Source organism: Mauremys reevesii, linkage group 5 (genome assembly GCF_016161935.1).
Source record: "Mauremys reevesii isolate NIE-2019 linkage group 5, ASM1616193v1, whole genome shotgun sequence".
Taxonomy (NCBI): domain Eukaryota; kingdom Metazoa; phylum Chordata; order Testudines; family Geoemydidae; genus Mauremys; species Mauremys reevesii.
In genome coordinates, this window is record NC_052627.1 from 113,639,703 (window position 1) to 113,661,676 (window position 21,974).

Below are 21,974 nucleotides of genomic sequence, written 5' to 3' on the forward strand. Positions count from 1 at the left end.
AAGGAATAGGCACAGTTCAATGTCTGACTTAGTGTACAAAAGTAGCTGTAATGGGATTTCTATTGTGAGCTTGGAGCAGGACCTCGGGGGCCCTGGATCCTGATTTGATGGTTTCTGTCCATTTGTATGGATAGTCATAATAGACAAAAAACCTTGAAGTTAATGCACTCAGTTTCACATACTGCCATTTGAACATGCATGCCAAGATGCAAAATACTTTCTATCATAACAAATAGATTTTTAACTTAAATTAACATCTGAATTTATGCAGCCTAGTCAAATGGCTTGTCCCACTTATGACCATATTCATGCATTGCGCTGTGCTTTACTCATACACTTAGATATATTTGACCAGATCATTTATTTTTCAAGAGCTGATTCACTTTGGTCTGTTGGAGGTAAATGTTCCAGGTACTGAATACCCAGTAACAATAACTGCATGTTTTTCTAGTGGTTTTGGCTAGCTCATGACTTGTCCTTGCTTAATTGCATTTCTTTCCAGACAAAGCGGTGGTATGTATGTATCACAGTTCCGTAGGCTTTGACTGATTAGACTGCTCTCCAGAATAAGACATAACCCAGGGTAACCTGCCCTAAGGCTGTAGCCACACACTGCCTTGCCTCAGAATAGAAAGAATAAAATAAATGGAGCAGGTGTTATAGTAGTTCCCCCAGGTGGGGAAAAAACCTTGTCTACGGTATATGTGGATCTGTGGTTGTCATGTGTAAACCACTCACTGAATTTGTCTCAGGTAGATTAGCATAGATCTAATTTTATCATTTGACTGCTTCAGAACATTACAGATATACCCACCAAGTAGAACACATCTGTTGTCAGGCAGTATACAGCATGAACATTGGATTTGCCAGACTAGATCCAATTTCTTTTAATATAATATTTTATGTTTACATAATAATAAATATGTAATGCTTATAAACCATTTCTGATATTTATCTCATTCTTAAAATTCACAAAAACTTAAATTTAAAAAGGATTGAGTTTCTGATAACTAAACTCTTGGGTACCTTTTTGCATTGTCATGAAAAACTATCAGATTATGAAGCAGAATTCCCATGTTATTAATGTTATAGAACTCTGATCCTATCTTACTCCCACTGAAGCCATGTTGAGTTTTTCCATTTATCTCAATAGGAGCAGGATCAAGTGCTTAAGCTGTATTTCCTGAATTGAGAAATTCAGTTAAGATCTTTTAAATTATATCACTAATGCTACTAAACTCTGCTTCATTATTAATTAAAAAGCTGTAGCCTACAAGACCTAAGCAGAAGTATCTTTACTCACTTGAGATGTGCAGGATCAGGCTCTAAATATGAAAATATAGCAGACTGTGAGAATTTTTGGGTAAATATTATAACAGCATATACTGTCTAAATAATTTTAATTGATCAGTTACCTATTCCATGTTTCTTTTGAATTTGTTTAATTTTGGCTATCTTTAAAGCAAAGACTTGAGAATTAATATACGTATGTATTTTGATTATCAAAATATAAGGACGAATAATAAATTAGAAAAAGTAAAATAAGAATGGTTGTGTGACAGCAGAGACAGAGTTTAAGTAAATTACCTGAAGGGACAGATCCTCAGTCTGTGTACATTGTTGTATCTTCACTGAAATCACCAGAGCTATGACAATTTACAACAGTTGAGGATCTGCCCCAGGAGGCTTAAGTTTATTTAGAAGTCACAAAGTGGTAAATTTATTCTGATTGTGTACCATTCTGGGGAGGCAATTTTGATACTAATGGGTATATCCAGTGGCGTGCTGTGACAATTTTAGTAAGGCACACACCAGCTCACTTATATATTAGGTGGTCCAAAATGGCATCCTCCGTGCAGCATGAACTCGCATGAACACTGCATGTGAGGTCACACTGTGCGGAGGTTTGTTCTATAAAATGGTATCCTCATGGGCTGGATAGAATCATCCTACAAATCAGGTTTGACCTGCAGGTGAAAGTTGGACAATGCACAGAAGGCCAGGCATGCTAAGCCTCCAAACCATGGCCATGCTGTTTCCATGTGCCTCAAAGCTGAGGTAGCAGTTTAGGGGAGCCCTTCAAATGCCAGTGCCTTGGTGCAGAGCCACTGGGACCCTGTCCCGCAGCGCTGTCACAGTCCCTTTCATCCCAGGCTTCCACACACACAACCCTGCCCCCCTTAATAACATCCAAATCCCCACTCACCTACTGCTCCATGGAGTAGGTAGCCATGTGAGGAGTTATGGGGAGTGGTGGCAAGGGGTGGTTAGGAGGACTGTGTGGCAATGTGGGGGGGACATGGGAGATTAGTGGATAGTGAGAGGGGTGGAGGGGTCATCCGTGTCCCCTATTAATGCCCCATCCATGTCCTCCTTGCTCAGGTATGTCAAACTAAGACTCTCCAAGACAAACAGGCACCTCCAGCTGCAAATCACCCCCTCTCCCTGCTCCCTGTTATAATGAATAATTCATGTAACCTCTAAAAACTACCTGTTTCAGTGCTAGCCATGTGAAAATAAAGCCATGTCAAATGGAAGCTAACTGAATCTGCTCAGCATGCCCATTATCTCAGGTCAGTAAAAGGACGTCAATAGAATTGTTTGCCTTTGCGTAATGTGTGGTTTCCTTTGGAAGTTTTACTGACCCAGGTCTCCTGCACAGAAGAGAAACACTTTTGAATTTACACATATCCATTCAGTACTGTATATAATGCACTTCCATTTCTTATTTTACAGAGATATCAAACCTGACAACATACTGCTGGATGAGCACGGTGAGTTCCTAAGATTATTTTATCCCCAACATTTCAATTTCATGGGCTGCACCAGTGGCTCTGTGATTAGTGTTGCGTGAGTTCATCAGAGAGACTGGGTTCATATGCCAAGTCTGGTCTTTCTCTGCAGCAGCTTGTCTGTCAGGTTTTCAGCTGTCTTGATAGGCTCCAAGTAGAGTGGTCTTCAGCTATTTGGGTGGACCCCACCCAAACAATTAATATTCACATATTCCATCATGTATTCTTTCCAATATGCCATTCCACGAAGATTGTAGTGTTACCTATTGCCATACGTAATCAGATCTTCAGTTTTGAAGCATTTTTCTCTCGCATAAAAGACACAGGCTGGATGTTTGAGCTTTGATAAGTAACTGGGCCAACTATGTGTTATACACTCACATACAGATTGGATTTGTGCTTTAGCAATCTCTGGTATGAGAGTGGCAGGCCATTCAAAATGGCACTCTCATCTGCCTTTATTTTCAGTATTGTCAAATCTTTTGATTGCAAATCTGATGAAACTTAATGTTCTGGGTTGTTGTTTTTTTAAAGCCTCAGTTCCTGGAATTCTGTAATTATGTGGAAATCTCTATTTTTATTTAAAAATACAAGGACGTTTTTAACCCTCATGTCTGGGGACAGAAGCTGACTCTGAGCATGCTGGGGATGGTGTGGGGGCTCTGGCCACTGTCACCAGAAGCTGAGCCTGGGGGGAGCGGCCTGCTGCTGCAGCCAGGTGCTCTCCCAGGCAGCTGCTGTGCTGCACTGGGCAGCATACGGGAGTGGCTCCAGAGCCTGGCTGTCAGGCAAGCAGCCAAACAGCCAGGAGGAGCCAGGCTGGCACAGCAGGACAGAGCCTCCTGCCCAGGTAATGTGGGATGGGGAGAAGGGGATGGGGAGAGTGCGGGAGCCCCAGGCTGGAGATAAGGCAGAGAGAGGAGGAGTCACGTGGAAGGTGACAATGGGAGAGTTCACATGGGGGTGTCACGTGTTCCCTCCCCCCCTTAGCTGGTGCCCCCCTTTGTGTCCTTCCCACTAGTCAGCTCTGGCAGGGCTCTTAGGCGTGTGCGGGATGGTACCGGCAGTGATGGTGAAGGAAGCCAGGCAGACATGTGTAAGCCATGGCCGTGCTGGAAGAGCGTGCCCAGCAGCATCGCCCAAATGTCAGGTGGACCACGTCTGCACAGGATGGGGGCTCACTGACTGTTCTGCCCTGGGGCCTGGAATTGCTGTTGGCGGGCCTGATGGTCCATATGCCACTTTTGAGGCATAAACTTAAGCCCCTTAAAGATACACATTGTGCCATGGACATTTATTTATATTTTTATTTTTAACATGTTGATTACAGAAGCTGGCAACGTTTTTGCAAAGGAATTTAACTTTTAAAATTTCTACTTAGATTTGTTTCTATTTAGAATTTTTTATTGATGCACCTGAAAGAGCCAGTTTCACAGAGCTGAAAACAACTATGAGCCCCATCAGCTGGGAGGAAGAATTTCATCAGAAGAATGCAAATGATAATTGGGAATTGTTTTAGAACACTTCATGCGATGCCTGAAAGCCACAAATGAGGAAGATGGCATATTGGTTTAAAAACTGACCAGGTTTAGCGGGGAAGTGAAGGCAACTACAGTGGAGTTGCATCATAGGCACATTTAACTTACTCAATTTTAACTATAACTGCTCAGCAAAACAAAACAAAAAAGAGAAAAATAACAATTTAAATACTGTACCTGTAGTGCGGACAATTCCGCCCGCCATTCCACTCAATGAGTATTTGACTATATGCGATTTTTGCCTTACGTGCTGACTTCAGAACCTAACCCCTGTGTAGGATGTGACTCCCCTGTATAACAAATAAATATACCAAATGGCAATAAAGGGAAGTTGATAATAATGAATATAAATCAGAAGCTAGTAATTGTAGAAAATTGACCAAGGAAGCAAAGGGACACAAGGAGAAATCTATGGCCAGCAGAGTTAAGGACAGCAAGAATGAGATTTTTAACTATATTGGGAACAGAAAATATCCTGACAATGGCATTGGTCTATTACTAGATGGAAATGGTAGAATTATCAATAATAGAATATCAGGGGTGAAAGGGACCTCAGGAGGTCATCTAATCCATAATGCAGAATATGGAAATATACCACTCTCTTAGGACTGGAAGGGACCCTGAAAGGTCATTGAGTTTAGTCCCCTGCCTTCACTAGCAGAACCAAGTACTGATTTTGCCCCAGATCCCTAAGTGGCCCCCTTAAGGATTGAACTTGCAACCCTGGGTTTAGCAGGCCAATGCTCAAGCCACTGAGCTATCCCTCCCCCTGAAAAGGCAGAGGTGTTCATAAATATTTATTTGGGAAAAAATAGATGACATAGTCTCATATGATGAAAACACTCCTTCCACTCCACTAATATCTCAGGAGGATGTTAAACAGCAGCTACTAAAGTTAGACATTTTAAAATCAGCAGGTTCAGATAACTTGTTTCCAAGAGTTTTAAAAGAGCTGTCGGAGGAGATCACTGGACCATTAACACTGATTTTCAATAAGTATTGGAACATGGGGGAAGTTCCAGAAAACCAAAAGAAAGATAATGTTGTGCCAATATTTAAAAAAGATAAACAGGATGATCCAGATAATTATAGGCCTGTCAGACTGCGATGAGGGTGTTCACACCACACCAACCCTGATGGGTTTAAGTGGTTCGGAAAGGCAAATTAACTTTACAGGAAACACCTGATGGAAGAATTAGGCTTGACTGATGCTAATTGATGATGAAGCCCAGGCTGAGCTTGTAGAAAGTCAGGAAGGGAGAGCAGAAGGGGACTGTAGTGTAGAAGTCTCTAGTCATTCTCTGGCCTTGTGAGGAGAGAGGGAGACGACGCAGGAAGGGTGGTGGGGGCACAGAAAACTGAGATCCTGACCCTGATGGAAGGGGTTTACTCAGAAGAGTGGTAAAGAAAGTTGTTGGAGCAGGAGGTGGCCCAGGAAAATGGCAGAAAGGGTTGAGATGGTACAGACCTTGGCTGCTGATTGTAGGATCCCTGGGCTGGAACCCAGAGTAGCAGGTGGGCCCAGGATCATTTACCAGCCACTAGGAAATTGGCACAGTCTTGAACAGCAAGACTATCTGGAATGGCACTGGGACAACTGGTCTGGTGAGACTTTTGTTACCCTTGGAAAGGGAAAATAGTGACCCAGCCAGAGGACCAAGCCACAAGCAGGAAGCACTGTGACTCCTAGAGAGCACAGTGCCCACAGCACAAGTGACAAAAGGAAGGCAGCATCAGACTGGGTGGAGCTAATCCCCATACTCAGCCACAAGGAGGTACCTTGATAATTTACTTGTTAGTAAGGCAGCAGATAGTAATATAACTGTGTATGTGTCGGTCTTGGCTCTTATAACAACCCCAGCAGCAAATGTAGCCCATTACACAGGCTGACATCAATCCAGGCCAAGATAATGGAGTGGCTGATGCATGACCCAATTAATAAAGAATTAAAGGAATGTAATGCAATAAATGCCACTCAACATTTGTTTCAGAAAAATAGATCCTGTCAAACTAACTAGATACCTTTTTTTGATGAATTTACAAGTTTGGCTGATAAAGCTAGTAGTGTTTATGCAATAGACTTAGACTTCTGTAAGGCATTTCACTTGGTACTGCATAATATTTTGATTAATAATCATAATGATATCAAATTGACATGGTACACCTTAAATGGATTAAAACCTGGCTACCCAATAGGTCTCAACATGTAACTGTAAACAGGGAATCATTATCATCAAGCAGGTGTGTTTCTAGTGGGGTCCTTCAGGGATTGTTTCTCGGCCCTCTGCGCACTGCCCCCACCCCGAGCGCTGCCTCTGCAGCTCCCATTGGCCAGAAACAGTGGCCAATGGGAGCTGCAGGGGCAGCAGCTGCAGGCGAAGGCAGCTTGCAGAGCTGCCTGCCATGCCTCCACCGAAGAGCAGTCAGGACAGGTCGCCGCTTGTGGGAAGCCACCCGTGGTGAGCAGCTCCTAGATCCAGCACCCTGCACTCGCTCCCATGCCCCAAGACTGCCCCCTCACCCAGATTCCTTCACAGAGCCCGCCCCCCGACCCCCTGCTGGTCCCACACCAACCAAACTATAAACCGGACTTTCAGTGAAGATCAGAAATGTCAGTTTATAGAGCTTTCTGGTTGGTGAAGTGCTGGATAAAACAGCTTTTCCTGTATTTAGTTTAACAAAGCGAAGATTGAGGAGTGACTTGATTACAATTTATAAATGCCTACATGGGGAACAAATATTTAATGACAGTTTCTTCAATCTAGCAGAGAAAGGTATAACACAATCCCCAGTGGTTGAAAGTCAAACCTAGACAAATTCAGATTGGAAACAAGGAACACATTTTTAACAGTGAGTAATTAACCCATGGAACAACTTACCAAGGGTCATGGCGGATTCTCCATCACTGCAAATTTTTAAATCATGATTGGATTTTTTTTTAAAAGATATGCTCTAGGAATTATTTTGGGGAAGTTCTATGGCTCATGTTCTACAGGAGGTCGGACTAGATGATCACAATGGTCCCTTCTAGCCTTGGAATCTATGAAATCTGTATATTTTGGGACAGTTTGACTTACCTTCTAGTCACATAGGCCTTCATCAATGGTCCTCTCTTTTTTACTATTTTTTCCAGAAGCTGGGAATGGGTGACAGGGGATGGATCACTGATGATTCCCTGTTCTGTTCATTCCCTCTGACACACCTAGCATTGGCCATCCGTCAGAAGACAGGATACTGGGCTAGAAGGACCTTTGGTCTGACCCACTATGCCTGTTCTTATGTTCCACATCTTTATCATTTCATGGTCTCATGCATTCATATGGGTTAAAGTATCATTTCTTTGCTATTGACTCTCAGACCTCCTTCTACACCTTGGATCTGTTTTGCACTGTCCAATTTTGCAGCTCTCACTATCCAGAAACAAGCAATATAGATATATTGTTTGGTACAATATTGTACATAATATCTGTAATAGGTGCCAGGATACAATGTTTGATAATGTTTTTCACAATTACCCTAAATATTCTCTTATTTTTGTTCAAAATGTCATCTAAAAGGCATTTATAGACAGAAGTTACGAAGCTAGACTAAAAAAGGGTCACTGTGTTCTTAATTTTTTGAACCAATATGAAAAATTCTAGACTTTGCACTTCAACATTTTCCTTCATTACTTTTCCTATATGCGACTGCTGTAGCTACGTGAAAGATTCATAGAGTATTGTATCTTTCATGGCACCGGGATACAGTGCAATGGGATAACATTCTTTGGGATGATACAGACTGCTATTCCCAGCGACCAACTGTGTGGGCCAAAGCAGAAAAGAGAGAGAACCATGGCCTCAGCTGCTTCTGACTCCCTCTGGGGCAATTAGCATCTTTGAAGAGGCAGAGAAGGAAGAGAGTTGAGGGGCTCATTGACCCAGGCACTTATGCCTGGTCTCCACACAAGTGCCAGGCAAAACTAGTCCTTGCTGTTTGTAAGCACTTGAGATCCCCTGCTGAGAAGTGCTATACATATGCATGGGCAGTGTTACTGCTTTTTTATTAGTGAAAAGATGTAAAGAAATTAGGAAAAACATATCTTCCTGGTTTTTCTCCTTATGAAAAGATATGTCTGCTACTTGATATCCGCAACTGTGTAGACCACTGGTACAGTATGTGGGGTGTTGTTTTAGCTTTGTTAAATGAAAAAATAAATATAATAAAGGAAAGAAAACAATGCAGCATAAGAGTGACCATTTTAATTGTAAATCAAATATTTGCATCAGTCTGGGTATTATGTGATAGATATTCTGTGACAGGACATCAGGCTGGCACTCTAACAGGGACAATCACTGGTGATGCTATCATTTGAGTCACAGAGCTCAATATTTATCTGCCAAAGAAATAGTGAGGATATTATTCTGCAGCAATCCATGTTAAGTTTTTCATTCTACCACACATTTTGAAATGCTTATAGCTATTGTCATTAGGAGCACAAGATTGGCAAGCTGGTTGTACAAAGTATGATTATCTTTTTCAATAAGACATTCCCCATAGTCTTTAACTGCAGAAATGAACTGGCTAGGGGTGATGCTTGGTACCAGAACTCAGAGCAACTCATTCACTACACACCCAACGAATGCAGGGTTCCTAAAGACAACAGCCTCCTTCACTATACAACTCTGCTTCAGCCCCAAAGTGAAGTCCATCCTGTGCACTGAATGAGAGAGGGGCTCGGTGGAAAAAATAGTATGTGATCATGTAATTAAAGACTGTCCCATAATTCACACACAAGGAGGCCGAATTAAAGTTGCACATGTAACCTTAATTCTGGCATTTTCCTAACTTTTCAATGCTTGACTTTACAACCTTAACATTAATAAAATGTAGTTTTTGTTTGTGTCTAATCTTTTATATAAGCTCTTTGGGACCGGGACCATTACTTTTATGTTTGTACTGTATCTAGCACAATGGAACTCTGATCCATAACTGGGACCCCATGGCACTACTTTAATACAAATCAATAATATATCAATGTTCTTTTTTCGTGTGTGCACATTACCCAAAGCATCTGACTGTCCATGGCCCATTGGGAGCTCACACCCTACCATAGCTGGGGGGGGGGGGAAATGCTAAACAACATTGGAAAACTGCACAGGTAGAGATTATTTAAGTTAAGTGGGGACTTCAATGCTCAATTCCAATTAATTTAAATGGAAGCTTTGAAAATTTCAGCTGTCATTTCTACCCTTGGTAACTGATAAGTTATCATGCTTTGAAATAGTCGCTGAACCATAAGGCTAGATCACCATAGGCTATTTGACAAATACACTAGAATGCTTTCAGCATCACACACATTTGGGGACAAACTGCTGCTGAATACTGTTGTGGATTCAGTGGTTAGGGCCTTTAATTTTGCACTTACAAAGAAAATTTTCTTTGTAAAAGAAAATTAATATGAAGCTTTAAGATGAATCCTAACATAATTCATTTGTGTTTTACGCTAGTCAATTAAATAGATAGTACTAGATTTCTAATATTGCTATAGAGTAATGAAGGTGGTGATAATTTAGGTAACAGGTTACTGTAAAGTGACTCTGAATTATTTTCAGCACTTTTCTAAAATTCTGATCCAAGTGGATAGGTGTTAATGGTTAGTTGGGGTAGCTCTCTTTACACCTCCACCTATGTAGTGGCACAGACAGGTGCGATCCTAAACAGCATAATGCCTATGCCACTGTTTGCTTCACAATGTAAAAGCAACACAGAAAAATGAAGCCAGTGACAGCTTGTGGCCTTGTCTTCACCTACAGCTCTACAGAAGCACAGCTGCATCGGTGCAACCTCAGTGCTTTAGTGAAGACGCTCCTAGGCCAACAGAAGAGCTTTTCCCATCGGCGTAGTTATTCCACTTCCCTGAGAGGTGGTAGCTGTGTTGATGGGAGAAGCTCTCCCATCAACACAGCGCTATCAACACGTGGGGTTAGGTCAGTATAACCACGTCGCTCGGGGGGTGGATTTTTCACACTCCTGAGCGACGTAATTATACTGATATAGGTCTATAGTGTAGACATGGCCTAAGCCTATGTGACCTATGCAATCATATAGGGCTCCTGGGAGGGTAGAACCTGTGCTATATGTGTCAGTCCAGCCTGGCAGCCAACTACAATGTCATCCTCATTCAGTGTCTCATGATTTTAGCATCAGAAGTCCATTACAGAGTTAGTATTCCCTACTTCCCTCAGCCCCACAGCTACATGTTAGCTGTGCTTCCTGGCTTGTTCTCCCTCCATTTTGTCTGCCCCAGCATGTTGCATGATGCCAGTAGTCAACAGGCATGTCCACAAAGTCTGCTGGGGCACACACGGTAGGAGCCAAGGCATCAGCCAGATGAATGAGGCTGAGTCAGCCACAGCCTGCAGTGATCTATCTTACTGAAAAACTTAATGGTGGCAGGTTTGGACCATCCAACTCAATTTGTTATGTTGAAATCAGATTGGTGAGTGAGAGTATGAGAGCACCTGCCTACTTCCGCTACATACCCTTTGTCCTACACCCTGCTGTCAAACAACTGGTCATTTGGTGCCTGTCTGCTGGCTTGACATGCACTCCTGCCAGTCTGAGTCTTATTGTATAGTTACTGAATCAGAAACAAATGGAATGTTCTTGTATAGCCGCTTTCTTCCTGGCTTCCTCCTTGCCTGGGGAGACTCAGAAAAGGACCAGGCTGAAGAGGTCACTATAATCTGAAGAGAATATGAAGGTAGACAGGTGCCACAAATATATGAAGGTGTTGGGGATGGGACTGGTTATAGGTGGGAGAGGTACCCATATATCTCCACAGAGGGCCCCACAAAACCTAGGGCCGTTCCTGAACAAAGCTACTGCCTCTGAAAACATGTTGTCAGTACCAGCCATGGTAGAAGCAGGAACAGGGGTACCACTAAATAGAGTTCAGCCCTGGGAACCATCCACAAACAAGAGAGCTGGGCCCTCTGATACCTAAAGAGCAGCACAAGGGTTGAGTCCACCATTTTGGTGGCAACAGTTGCATTCCATTATTTTCCAACTATCTGGGCAGACAATTTAGTTTTTATTAAGAGGCACAAATCTTCCGTTTCGTTTCTTTGCATTATCATCTAAATATTAATGGTGCTGGGAGGATTCATGTGCATGTGCTGTCTTAAGTTCTATTTATACTTTTTGTTTCATTTAATTTCAGGGCATGTTCACATCACTGACTTTAACATAGCAACTATAGTCAAAGGATCAGAAAAGGCTTCCTCTATGGCTGGCACTAAGCCCTATATGGGTAAGTTTTAAAGACCATTGTAAAAATACATACAGCATATTTCAAAGAAGTGTGTCTAAAGAAGGATGTTCTGGTGTGCATGTATGATAATGCTAAGCAATTGTGATGTTGCACCTGCTTTAGTGCAACTTGTAGCCGCTTCAGTGCAACTGGAAATGCATTAAGGATGTAGAAATTGAGGATGAGTATGGTTTTGCAAAACTTTTACCCAGCAGTGGCTGTGGTTCAGACCAACGTCCCATTTCATCTGAATCCCCCAAGTTTGAAGATATGGATAAATGACTATAGTTTTGTTCCTATTTCCACCATTTGGGAATATCAGCTTTAAACACTTTCAGCACATGTTCATGTGCTTTACTGAGTTGGAGCCTTATTGAGTATCTCAAGAGCATGGCTGCTGATTATGGCCCCAATCCAGTGTGACAAAGTCAGACCTGACAGCGATAAGAGAGTGGTGGAACGCATGTATATCAGCCCTAGAGTGGTGATTGCCCTTTTGCCCAGGAACTGAAAAAAACGGTTACCTAAGGTTAATTAGAGACACCTGAGTCCAATTAAGGGCTGCCAGCCATAGGTGGTGCATGAACTGCTGGTTGGGGGAGGCTAGGCCCCAACCCCAGATCTTCCCTCTGATGTGTGGCCCCTTTCACACCACCCGCTGAACCCCAGAGTCCCCACCACCACCACAGCCATCGGCCCCTACCACAGGTTAGTGCCCCCAACCCCAGAGCACTGGTGTGGCCACAGCTTCCCCAGCACTGTGAGGGCCCCAGAGTGATGGGAGGGCCGGTGGCAAGGCCACATCCTCCTCAGCCCCAGAACGACAGGAGGGTGGGTGGCGCGGCCATAGGGAGACTGGAGGGGAAGCAGGAGGGGGGAGTCAGGGGGTCGGCGTGGGGGCAGGGCCATGCCTGGCTGTTTGGAGAGGCACAGCTTCCCCCAGCCTATGATACCTTCCTAGGTGGAAGGCTGTTCTTCTCCCCTTAGGGGAAACAATCAAATTAATTTCTGTTTGGGGAAGGGTTAGCAGCCAGAAGCCAGTGTAAATAAGACATCTCCCCAGGGAGGGGGCAGGGAACTGTATTTCTTTTGTGTTGTGAGTTTAGGGGGGGTTGCTTAAGAGAAGTACTCATGCATAATCTGAGGCCCACCCTGTAAATACTGAAAAATAAACCAAAGCGAAGAATTAAAAGCCGCCAGAGTAGGACTGATTGACTCCAGGCCCCAACCACCAGAGGGAGAATTTCAAAACAATCTGAGTAAGCATTCAGATTTTAGCGCACTCACAAGAGTTATGTTTAAAACACATAAAATTGTGGGGATGGAATCTCTTTAGCTGTGTTTCTATATTGGGGCATGGACACTGTAAAAATGTACACTTTCTTAAATACTGTTTTTAATTTGGATCCTCCAAAGATTTCATGAGTGCCATGCACTACCTTGAGTAAAACTTGACTGAGTTGATTGAAAACTTGATTGAGGCTATTGTGAGCCACACCACATCAGTAGTTTGATCTCAAGCTCTGAGAACACACACACACACACACACGCACACACACACACACACACACACACACACACACACACACACACACACACACACACACACACCAACTATATCTTATATCTCCACAACACTGGTGGGCAGCCTGAGGCCTATGGGAGCTGTGGGAAGCAGTGTGGACCACAGGGACATGCTTGCCACCGCTTCCCGCAGGTCCTATTGGCTGGGAATGGCGAACCACAGCCACTGGGAGCCATGGGCCTCAGGTTGCCCACCACTGCTCCAGCACCTGTGCCTCAAATGACTCCAAGTCTGGGTCACTAACCCCACACTGCAACTTCTTAAGGCACATCAACTTTCAAAGAAATACAACTAAGCATGTCAATTTTAGAGGACTTAGAAAGGTCCATCTTTGAACAGATGTGAAGCAACCTTATAGTGGTGCTCTCATGCCACTATAATGCACAAATTGTTGTTACTTAAATTCTTCAGCAAGACTCCTGAATACTGGAGATTCTTCAGAGGACTCAGATTAATGAAAAATGGGGAGGAGGGTTATTGATTTAAATGTGAAAATGAATAAAAGAATAACTGTATTAATTGTTTGTTTAATGTTTAATTTTATATTCAATTAAATTAATTTTATTATATCCTTAAATTTTTAATCTTCAGTGGGCTGCAGAAATGTATATTGAAAATGCACAAGTTGTTAGGGGAAAGCTGGAGGTTTGGGTATTTGGTTAGGGGACAGGTCGGGTTTTAGCTCCAGTATGATGTGGCAGATTATCTGGGTGTGTAGAATAAACAGATTGTCTGGATGTTCAAATTATCTGCAGTGAATTGGTTAAAAATATTGATACTGAAATGTACATAATTAGATTCCAATGAGATGAATAGGAGACTGAGCACCTCTTGGAGCTTGTTTCAGGCTGTCTGCACTTCCTGAGCTCATACTTGGAAGTGTTTCTTCACATAAGAGCTAGAAACATAACTTTTCACATTTGGATTCTGCAAGACAATTCTGCAGTAAGGATGAGTACAGAGGGCTCTGCTGTGAGCTTATTGACTGCTACTCTAGGGGCCAGCTTGTGCATTTAAACCAGTGGCCTGCACTAGCCACTGTCTCCTGGAAATTCCAAGAATGCAGGAGGAGCAACATATGCTCCTCCCTATAGTTGGCACAATCCATAGACCAGTGCAGGAGGAGGCAAAATGCCTCCCAATCCCCTCTAAGGCGGCTAGTGATGATAGCTAGGAGCATTTCTTGTATTCAGAGATGCACATTGTAATACAAATAAATAATAATAATAACGGCTGCAATTATGGTTAGCCCCCACTTCATACACCCTTCCCCCTTGTGCCCAGTGCAGGGGCTGGCCACATCAGTATCTAAAGAAATTCTTCCTAAATCTCTTAATTACCCCGTTCCCTTATCATTCTGCCTCTTCTTCTTTAATTTAACATTAAGATAAGTAGCATTGGCATCCTCTCTCTTTTCTATTGCTTTCAGAATTTAGTTCAATTACACAGCAGTGAGGTTGGTGCCTCCCTCTCCCTGACCTCCGTGCCCCCCCCAAAAAAACTAGAAAAACCTCAACACGAAAGAAATTGCAAAAGAGAAATGCGATCTCTAGCCCTTTAACTAGAGATTATCAAGCCCCTCCATCGTCCTGCTTTCCTTCTACTGTATCTTCCCCATTTCTTGGAAATACCAAAATACAGCAAAAGCCACAAGCTCAAAGCCTTCACTACTCTGCCTGTCAGAGGAGTTTCAAGCCTTGGATTCATTTGTAAATGTGAGAAAGCATTTTTTGCATAGCCTTTAGGGCTTTTTGAAATGTTAAAATTATCTGTTTCAATGTGAGAAGTGAGGAGTGTGGATGCTCTGGGTATCAAGGCTGCAAAAAAACAACGCTACTATGCCAGACAGGGCCTGATCCTGATCTCACTTGTACTGGTTCTGCCTTTGTAACTTCATTGAGTTTGCTTGATATACTCCTGATTTATGTGGGTTATGTCAGAGGAAAATCAGACCCTCAGCAAAATGCTAACAATTAATTGCAATGTTGGTATCAAAGTTCTAGTTTTTATTTGTGCTAGTTATTTGAAACAAAGATATTTTCTAAAAAGTTCATATACTCTCTGCCACAAACTTTCTATATAACCTTGGGCAAGCCACTTACACTAGGTCTAAACTAGGAGAAGAGGCCATGCTTTAAAACATGGTGGGGAACATGCTTTAACATAATTTTAAACAGGACTTTGCACCTAGTATAGACCAAGTACGTTGTGTTTTAAAAATGTGTTAGCTGGTTGTTGTCAATACTGGTTGAGGTCAATGCACTTTAAAACACAACCTATTTTCCCAGTCTCAGCATTGCCTTAGCATCTGATTCTGCACCATTAGCTTAGTACGACTTCATGCAATGGTTTCAGAATCCGGCCCTAAACTTCTTTGTGCCTGTTTCTCTATCTATAAAATAATGCCTTCTTATTCACTGGAGCAGATCCCAAGGAGCACACTGCACCTCTGTTTCAGGGATTGTCCCGATTACCTAACAATCCATTTCAAAGAACAAATAAATGTTTTTGTTCATAAAGCCATGTTTGATTAAAACTTTAGCTTCTTTAGACAGTCTCTCTGTGCATTTTACCCCTGCTGATGTTTTCAGGTGACCTTCATGCATAGACACAAGTAAAACACATTGCAGTTGTAACCCCCATTTAAAGTTTGCCATTTCCTAGAACTCTTTACTAAGCCTCTAGGGGGTCCTACCCTCTTACACAATTTCCCTGCATGCTTGGAGTCAGAGGTGGGGACGGAATGGACTAGAAACTCCTGCTGAGGCCAATAGGGATTGAGCAGTTTGTTGGGTCAGTGATGAGCTGGGGCTGCTCAGCCCCTCAGTGGGATGGGACTGCCTGACTCAGAGAGAAGAGACTAGTATTAGTTCCAGGTGCTGTTTAGCTCTTTTGAGTTTTGAGCTGAGAAGGAAGCAGAACAGCTCACGGAGTCCCTGATTAACTCCCCTCCCCACCAAGGGAATCTTTTAACTGAAGTGGGGTCCAGTGCATGGGTCAGGCAGTTCCAGCCCTGCGAAGATCAGTGTCCAGAGTACTCCCGATAAATATATATTAGAAATCATGTTTCTCACCTACTGCTGAGTTTTTGAAAAATTTAGTTCTAAATCTGCTATATCAGATGTAGCTTGAGGGTGTTGATAGGAAATACAATCACTATAATTTTTTATTGTCAGAACACCTCTCAGAAAATACATAGGCTTGCAGGCTGTCATTCCCCTCTTCTCTGGCAGTCACTGGAAAAGGTCACTTCATATGTCAGATCTTTTATTTAGTGGCTGGCTTTTGACAGACATATCTGCTACCAACAACTAACTGAAATGTTTTAGTGACATGGGTCACATGAAACCTGCAGTGTGAATATCTGGGAGGAGAATAAGAGTGATGATCCTTACCAGAGAGATTTTACTTCTTGTAAGGTCACTATCCCAAGTCCACAGCTGGAATATGACTTTTGTTTTTACTTCCTTCAGGTGATTACTTGGTCTTGAGTGTGCTTAAAAGGTTTTGGAATTTCAGGAAGGAAGATGCTGTGTAACTGCTAGGCATTTCCAGTACTAACAGAGCTTTCTGAGCAACAAGAGAAGGTTCTGGACCACATTTTAAAGAGAAAGGAGTTAAGGACACAGAGGTAAATGGTAATTGGGATAAAATACAACGTGGTTTTACAAAAAGTAGATCACGCCAGACCAACTCGATCTCTTTTTTAAGAAGATAACTGAATTTTTAGACAAAGGAAATGCAGTAGATCTCATGTACCTGGACTTCAGTAAGGCATTTGATACAGTTCCATGTGGGAAATGATTAGTTAAATTGGAGAAGATGGGGATTAATATGGTAATTGAAAGGTAGATGAGGAACTGGTTAAAGGAGAGCCTACAGTGGATCATATTGAAAAGTGAACTGTCAGGCTGGAGGGATGTTACTAGTGGAGTTCCTCAGGCATTGATCTTGGGACCAATCTTATTTAACCTTTTCATTAATGACCTTGGCACAAAAAGTGGGTGTGTGCTAATAAAATTTGCAGATGATGCAAAGTTGGAAGGTATTGCCAGTATTGAGGAGGACCAGAATATTATGCAAGAAGATCTGGACAACTTTGAAAACCGGAGGTAATAGAAATGCGATGAAATGTAATAGTGCAAAATACAAGGTCATGCACTAGGGACTAACCAGAAATTTTTTTGCTATAAGCTGGGGGCATATCAGTTGGAAGCAACAGAGAAGGAGAAAGACCTGGGTGTAATAGTTGATCACAGGATGACTATGAATCATCAATGTGATGTGGCTATGAAAAAGGCTAATGCAGTCCTAGGATGCATCAGGCAAGCTAATTCCAGTAGAGACAGGGAAGTGTTAGTACCATTATATCAGGCACTGGTGAGACCTCATCTGGAATACTGGTACAATTCTTGTCTCCCATGTTTAAACAAGATGAATTAAAACTGGAACAGGCTCAGGGAACGGTTAATAGGATGAGCAATGGAAAACCTACCTTATGAGAGGAGAGTCAAGGAGCTTGTCTTGTTTAGCCTAACCAAACGAAGGCTGAGGGGAGATATGATTGCTCTCTATAATTACATCAGAGGGATAAATATTAGGGAAGGAAAGGAGTTAAAGTGAAGCGCCAATGTTGACACAAGAACAAATGAATAGCAAATATTCTCAACAACCTGAGATGGGACACTAGATGGGAAGGGCTCTGAGTTATAACAGAGAATTCTTTCCCACGTGTTTAGCTGGTGGGTCTTGCTGACATGCTCAGGGTCCAACTGATTGCCATATTTGGGATCAGGAAGGAATTTTCCCCAAGGTCAGATTGGTAGAGATCCTGGGGGATGCAGTTTTCACCTTTCTCTGCAGCATGAGGTACGGGTCACTTGCAGGTTTGAACTCGAGTAAATGGTGGATTCTCTGTCACTTGAAGTCTTTAAATCATGATTCGAGGACTTCAATAACTCAGCCAGAGGTTAAGGATCTATTACAGGAGTGAGTGAGGTTCTGTGGCCTGCATTGTGCAGGAGGTCAGACTAGATGATCACGATGGTCCCTTCTGGCTTTAAAGTCTATGAATCTATGATTTATTAACTGTACAAAGTGGCCGTCAGATGTGGGTTGCAGCCAACATTCTCCTACATAAAATATCAAATCATATCTGTTCATAATATTGATGCTACATCCCTCCAATATGTTTGGTTAATTTTTAAAAGTATTAAAATGTGTGAATTATCTTAATTCTGTATATCATTTTATTTATTTTGCATAAACATTAACATTATTTGAGTCCTACAAATCTGTATTTAGTGACTGAACTATAACTCCGTTTTGTTTGGCAGAGTTTCTACATGTATATATTCTTTACTTCATGCATTAGAGTTTATAGAGGATAGTTCAGTTCCCACATAGAGGTTTCCTATTATTTTCTCTTATGTTTCAGTCATCTGAATAATGCAGCCTGACTTCATTTAATATCAAACTAATAAAATAAATTTCAGGACATAAATCCACTTAACAAAATACAGAGCCAATAAAATCTACAGTAAATTGCCTGGAAAATTCTTAGCTAGATCTAGCTACCTTGCATGCTGGTTATCTCTGATTTCCACAGCTCATTTTAGTGGTCATCGTCACACTGAATTATGACTGTTCAATTGACAATGTTAGAGAAATTTGGATTTACCGGGTGTCCTATTCAACATTTAATATACATTGAGTCAGGTATATATTAATAATTCATAGAAGTACTACCAGAGGCAGAAGAAAGCTGGTTAGTGTTCTGACATCAACCTTAAACCTTACAGGTAAAGCAAAAATATTGTGTAGCGCTGAATTCTGTTCTGATGTAATTACATTGAGTGAAGTGTAGAACACAGGGTGTGAATGTGGTGTGGGATTTTTAAAAAGCATTCAGCACTGGCCTAATTCTGCTCTTACTGAAACTGATGGGAGTTTTTGGCATTTGCTGCTTTGGGAGCTAATTTAGGCCAATGTTTCAGCACTTTTGGAAATCCCACCCTTGGCCTATAATATTTAATGGTTTGATTGCTGATCTACCAGTGCTTTTTGGAATGCAAGAAAAAGTCATGATTCCTGCAAGAGCAAGTTAACTTCTGAGTGCTCATCTTCATAAGGGATTAAGCAAGAGCTCCAAAAGGGGTGGACAGGCAAATAATTATCCCCCTTCTATAGACAGATTTCTGTGACTTATCTGGGGAGCACAATGGTGTAGTGGAGTAAACGTTGAACTGGGAGTAGGATACTTGGGTCTAATTATGGTTCTTCCACTAACTTGTGTGACTTTATGCAAATCAGTTAACCTAAGTTTCAGTTTCTCCACACAGAAATTGGGGGCAATGACATTTGCTTGCCCCATAGGAATATTGTGAGGCAATAGCAAACTAATGTTTCTGAAATGACAAACTAAAGATTATAATGTTACATAAACCCAATATTATTAACAAAAGTCAGTGGCATATATGGGAATAGAATTTGGAAGCTCCTGGGTCCGAGCCTTATACTCAATCCGCTAGCTCATAATACTCTTCCAGACATTAATGCAAATGATTGCTCAAGCAGCTTGCTAGAAAAGATGTGACAGTTTAACTGCAGTGAGGCCTTTGACAACACAAAATAAGGAGGACACTTAATTATGTATACATTTCATATTCATTAGCCCGAGACTGTTATATATTCATTTTAAATGTATAGGACCAACACTCTGTTAGACATCAGCATAATGCTGCCTGATTGAAGCTGGTCTAGAGATTATACACACGCACACACACAATTACATTCAGGACTTAAGTTGTGTAGTGGGCAATATTCTAAGAATAGATGCAAGAGAGACTGTATAACTACATGGCAGATTAGTATGGTGCTATAGAATCAGTGTATGTATTCAGCTAATTTAATCTAATAAATATTTGCTATGATGAAATCATATGCATATATGAGGATTAAAAACTACTGAGGCATATTAACTACTGAGGGTGTGAATAAAGAAACAAAACCCTTCTAAAACAGCCCTTGACCAATCGCTAGAAATTACCAGCATGTTCAGACTTGAAGTACCATGTTACCATGTACCACACACATTTAAGACAGATAATATCATATTGCCTCTATATAAATCCATGGTACGCCCATATCTTGAATACTGTGTGCAGATGTGGTCGCCCCATCTTAAAAAGATATATTGGACTTGGAAAAGGTTCAGAAAAGGGCAACAAAAATGATAAGGGGTATGGAACGGCTGCCACATGAGGAGAGATTAATAAGACTGGGACTTTTCAGCTTGGAAAAGAGATGACTAAGGGTGGGATATGATAGAGATCTATAAAATCATGACTGGAGTGGAGAAAGTAAATAAGGAAGTGTTATTTACTCCTTCTCATACCACAAGAACTAGGGGCCACCAAATGAAATTAATAGGCAGCAGGTTTAAAGCAAACAAAAGGAAGTATTTTTTCACACAATGTACAGTCAACCTGTGGAAATCTTTGCCAGAGGATGTTGTGAAGGCCAAGACTATAACAGGGTTCAAAAAAGAACTAGATAAATTCATGGTCCATCAAGGGCTGTTAGCCAGGATGGGTGGGGCTGGGGTCCCTAGCCTCTGTTTGCCAGTAGCTGGGAATGGGCGACAGGATGGATCGCTTGATCATTACCTGTTCTGATCATTCCCTCTGGGGCACCTGGCATTGGCCACTGTCAGAAGACAGAATACTGGGCTAGATGGACCTTTGGTCTGACCCAGTATTGCCGTTCTTATGTTCTTATTTCAGCTTTCACATATATTAATAGAACTCAGCCAGGAATTTAGTCATAATTTAGATTTTTGCTCTTTAGTAACAGATCCACGTTTCATACCCATAGAGCAATGTTGTGAGGACTACAGCATTATAGACTTTGATTTTGTCTGTATACAGATTCCATGTTGCTTCCAGATTTGGGGAATCTGGCCAGTCCCCTACTGGCCCTATTCCCACCAGGTGGAGAAGGGGCTGGACTTATGGGAGGCAAAAGGGAAAAGTAAACTCTGTGCAGTAGGAGGTAAACTGCTACTTACTGTCCAAACACGTTGATATTTACATTTCCAGTGGAGGGGAAAAGTTGTTTTCTTTCATTTTATTTTTTAAACTGCTATTCTTTTAAATAGCAAATTACTTGCTACCCCTCTGATTTAATTTCTGCTTTCTATTTAAACCTCAATTGGCAGAATTACTAACCTTCTCTGAGATTTTTTTTTTTTGAATGAGAAGTGAAAATTGATATTGGAGTGCTGCTGTGCAAATGCTGAGAAAGCTGTTAGCATTTCTTCTGAGCATGTACAAATCTGGAGATGATATTTCAGAAACTAAGTTCCATTTGTCCTTTTCATTGAAACTACTGTATTAACCAGTATGGCCCTGAGTCAGCAAGGTGTTTAGTCATGTGTCTAACTTGACACAAGAGTAGCCCCAATGACTTCAATCGACTTAGTTAGGCATGTGCTTAAATACTTTGTTGAATTGGGGCATAAGGACCAGATGTACAAAAGGATTTAGGTGCTGAAAGATACAGAGGGGCATCTAGTTTATTTTATAAAAGTGCCTAAGCAAGTTAGGCACCTAATTCCAATTGAAAGTCCAATGGGAGTTAAGTGCCTAACTCATTTAAGCACCTATCTGTAACTTTAGGAATCTAAATCCCTCTACATCTGGCACTAAGGCTCAGATTCTCAAAGGTATTTTGTATCAGAGGGATAGCTGTGTTAATCTGTATCC

At 41.7% G+C, this 21,974-nt stretch overlaps 1 protein-coding gene across 6 annotated transcripts in view; it reads left to right on the plus strand.

The window, feature by feature from the left end:
- The window catches only part of STK32B (serine/threonine kinase 32B), a 313,103-nt gene that overhangs the window by 230,413 nt on the left and 60,716 nt on the right, over positions 1-21,974 (plus strand). For all 6 annotated transcript variants that reach the window (XM_039540819.1, XM_039540818.1, XM_039540817.1 and 3 more), the window contains 2 exons: positions 2,737-2,774; positions 11,535-11,624. In XM_039540819.1, coding sequence (XP_039396753.1) covers positions 2,737-2,774; positions 11,535-11,624 — 128 coding nt within the window. The remainder of the gene's footprint in view (positions 1-2,736; positions 2,775-11,534; positions 11,625-21,974) is intronic.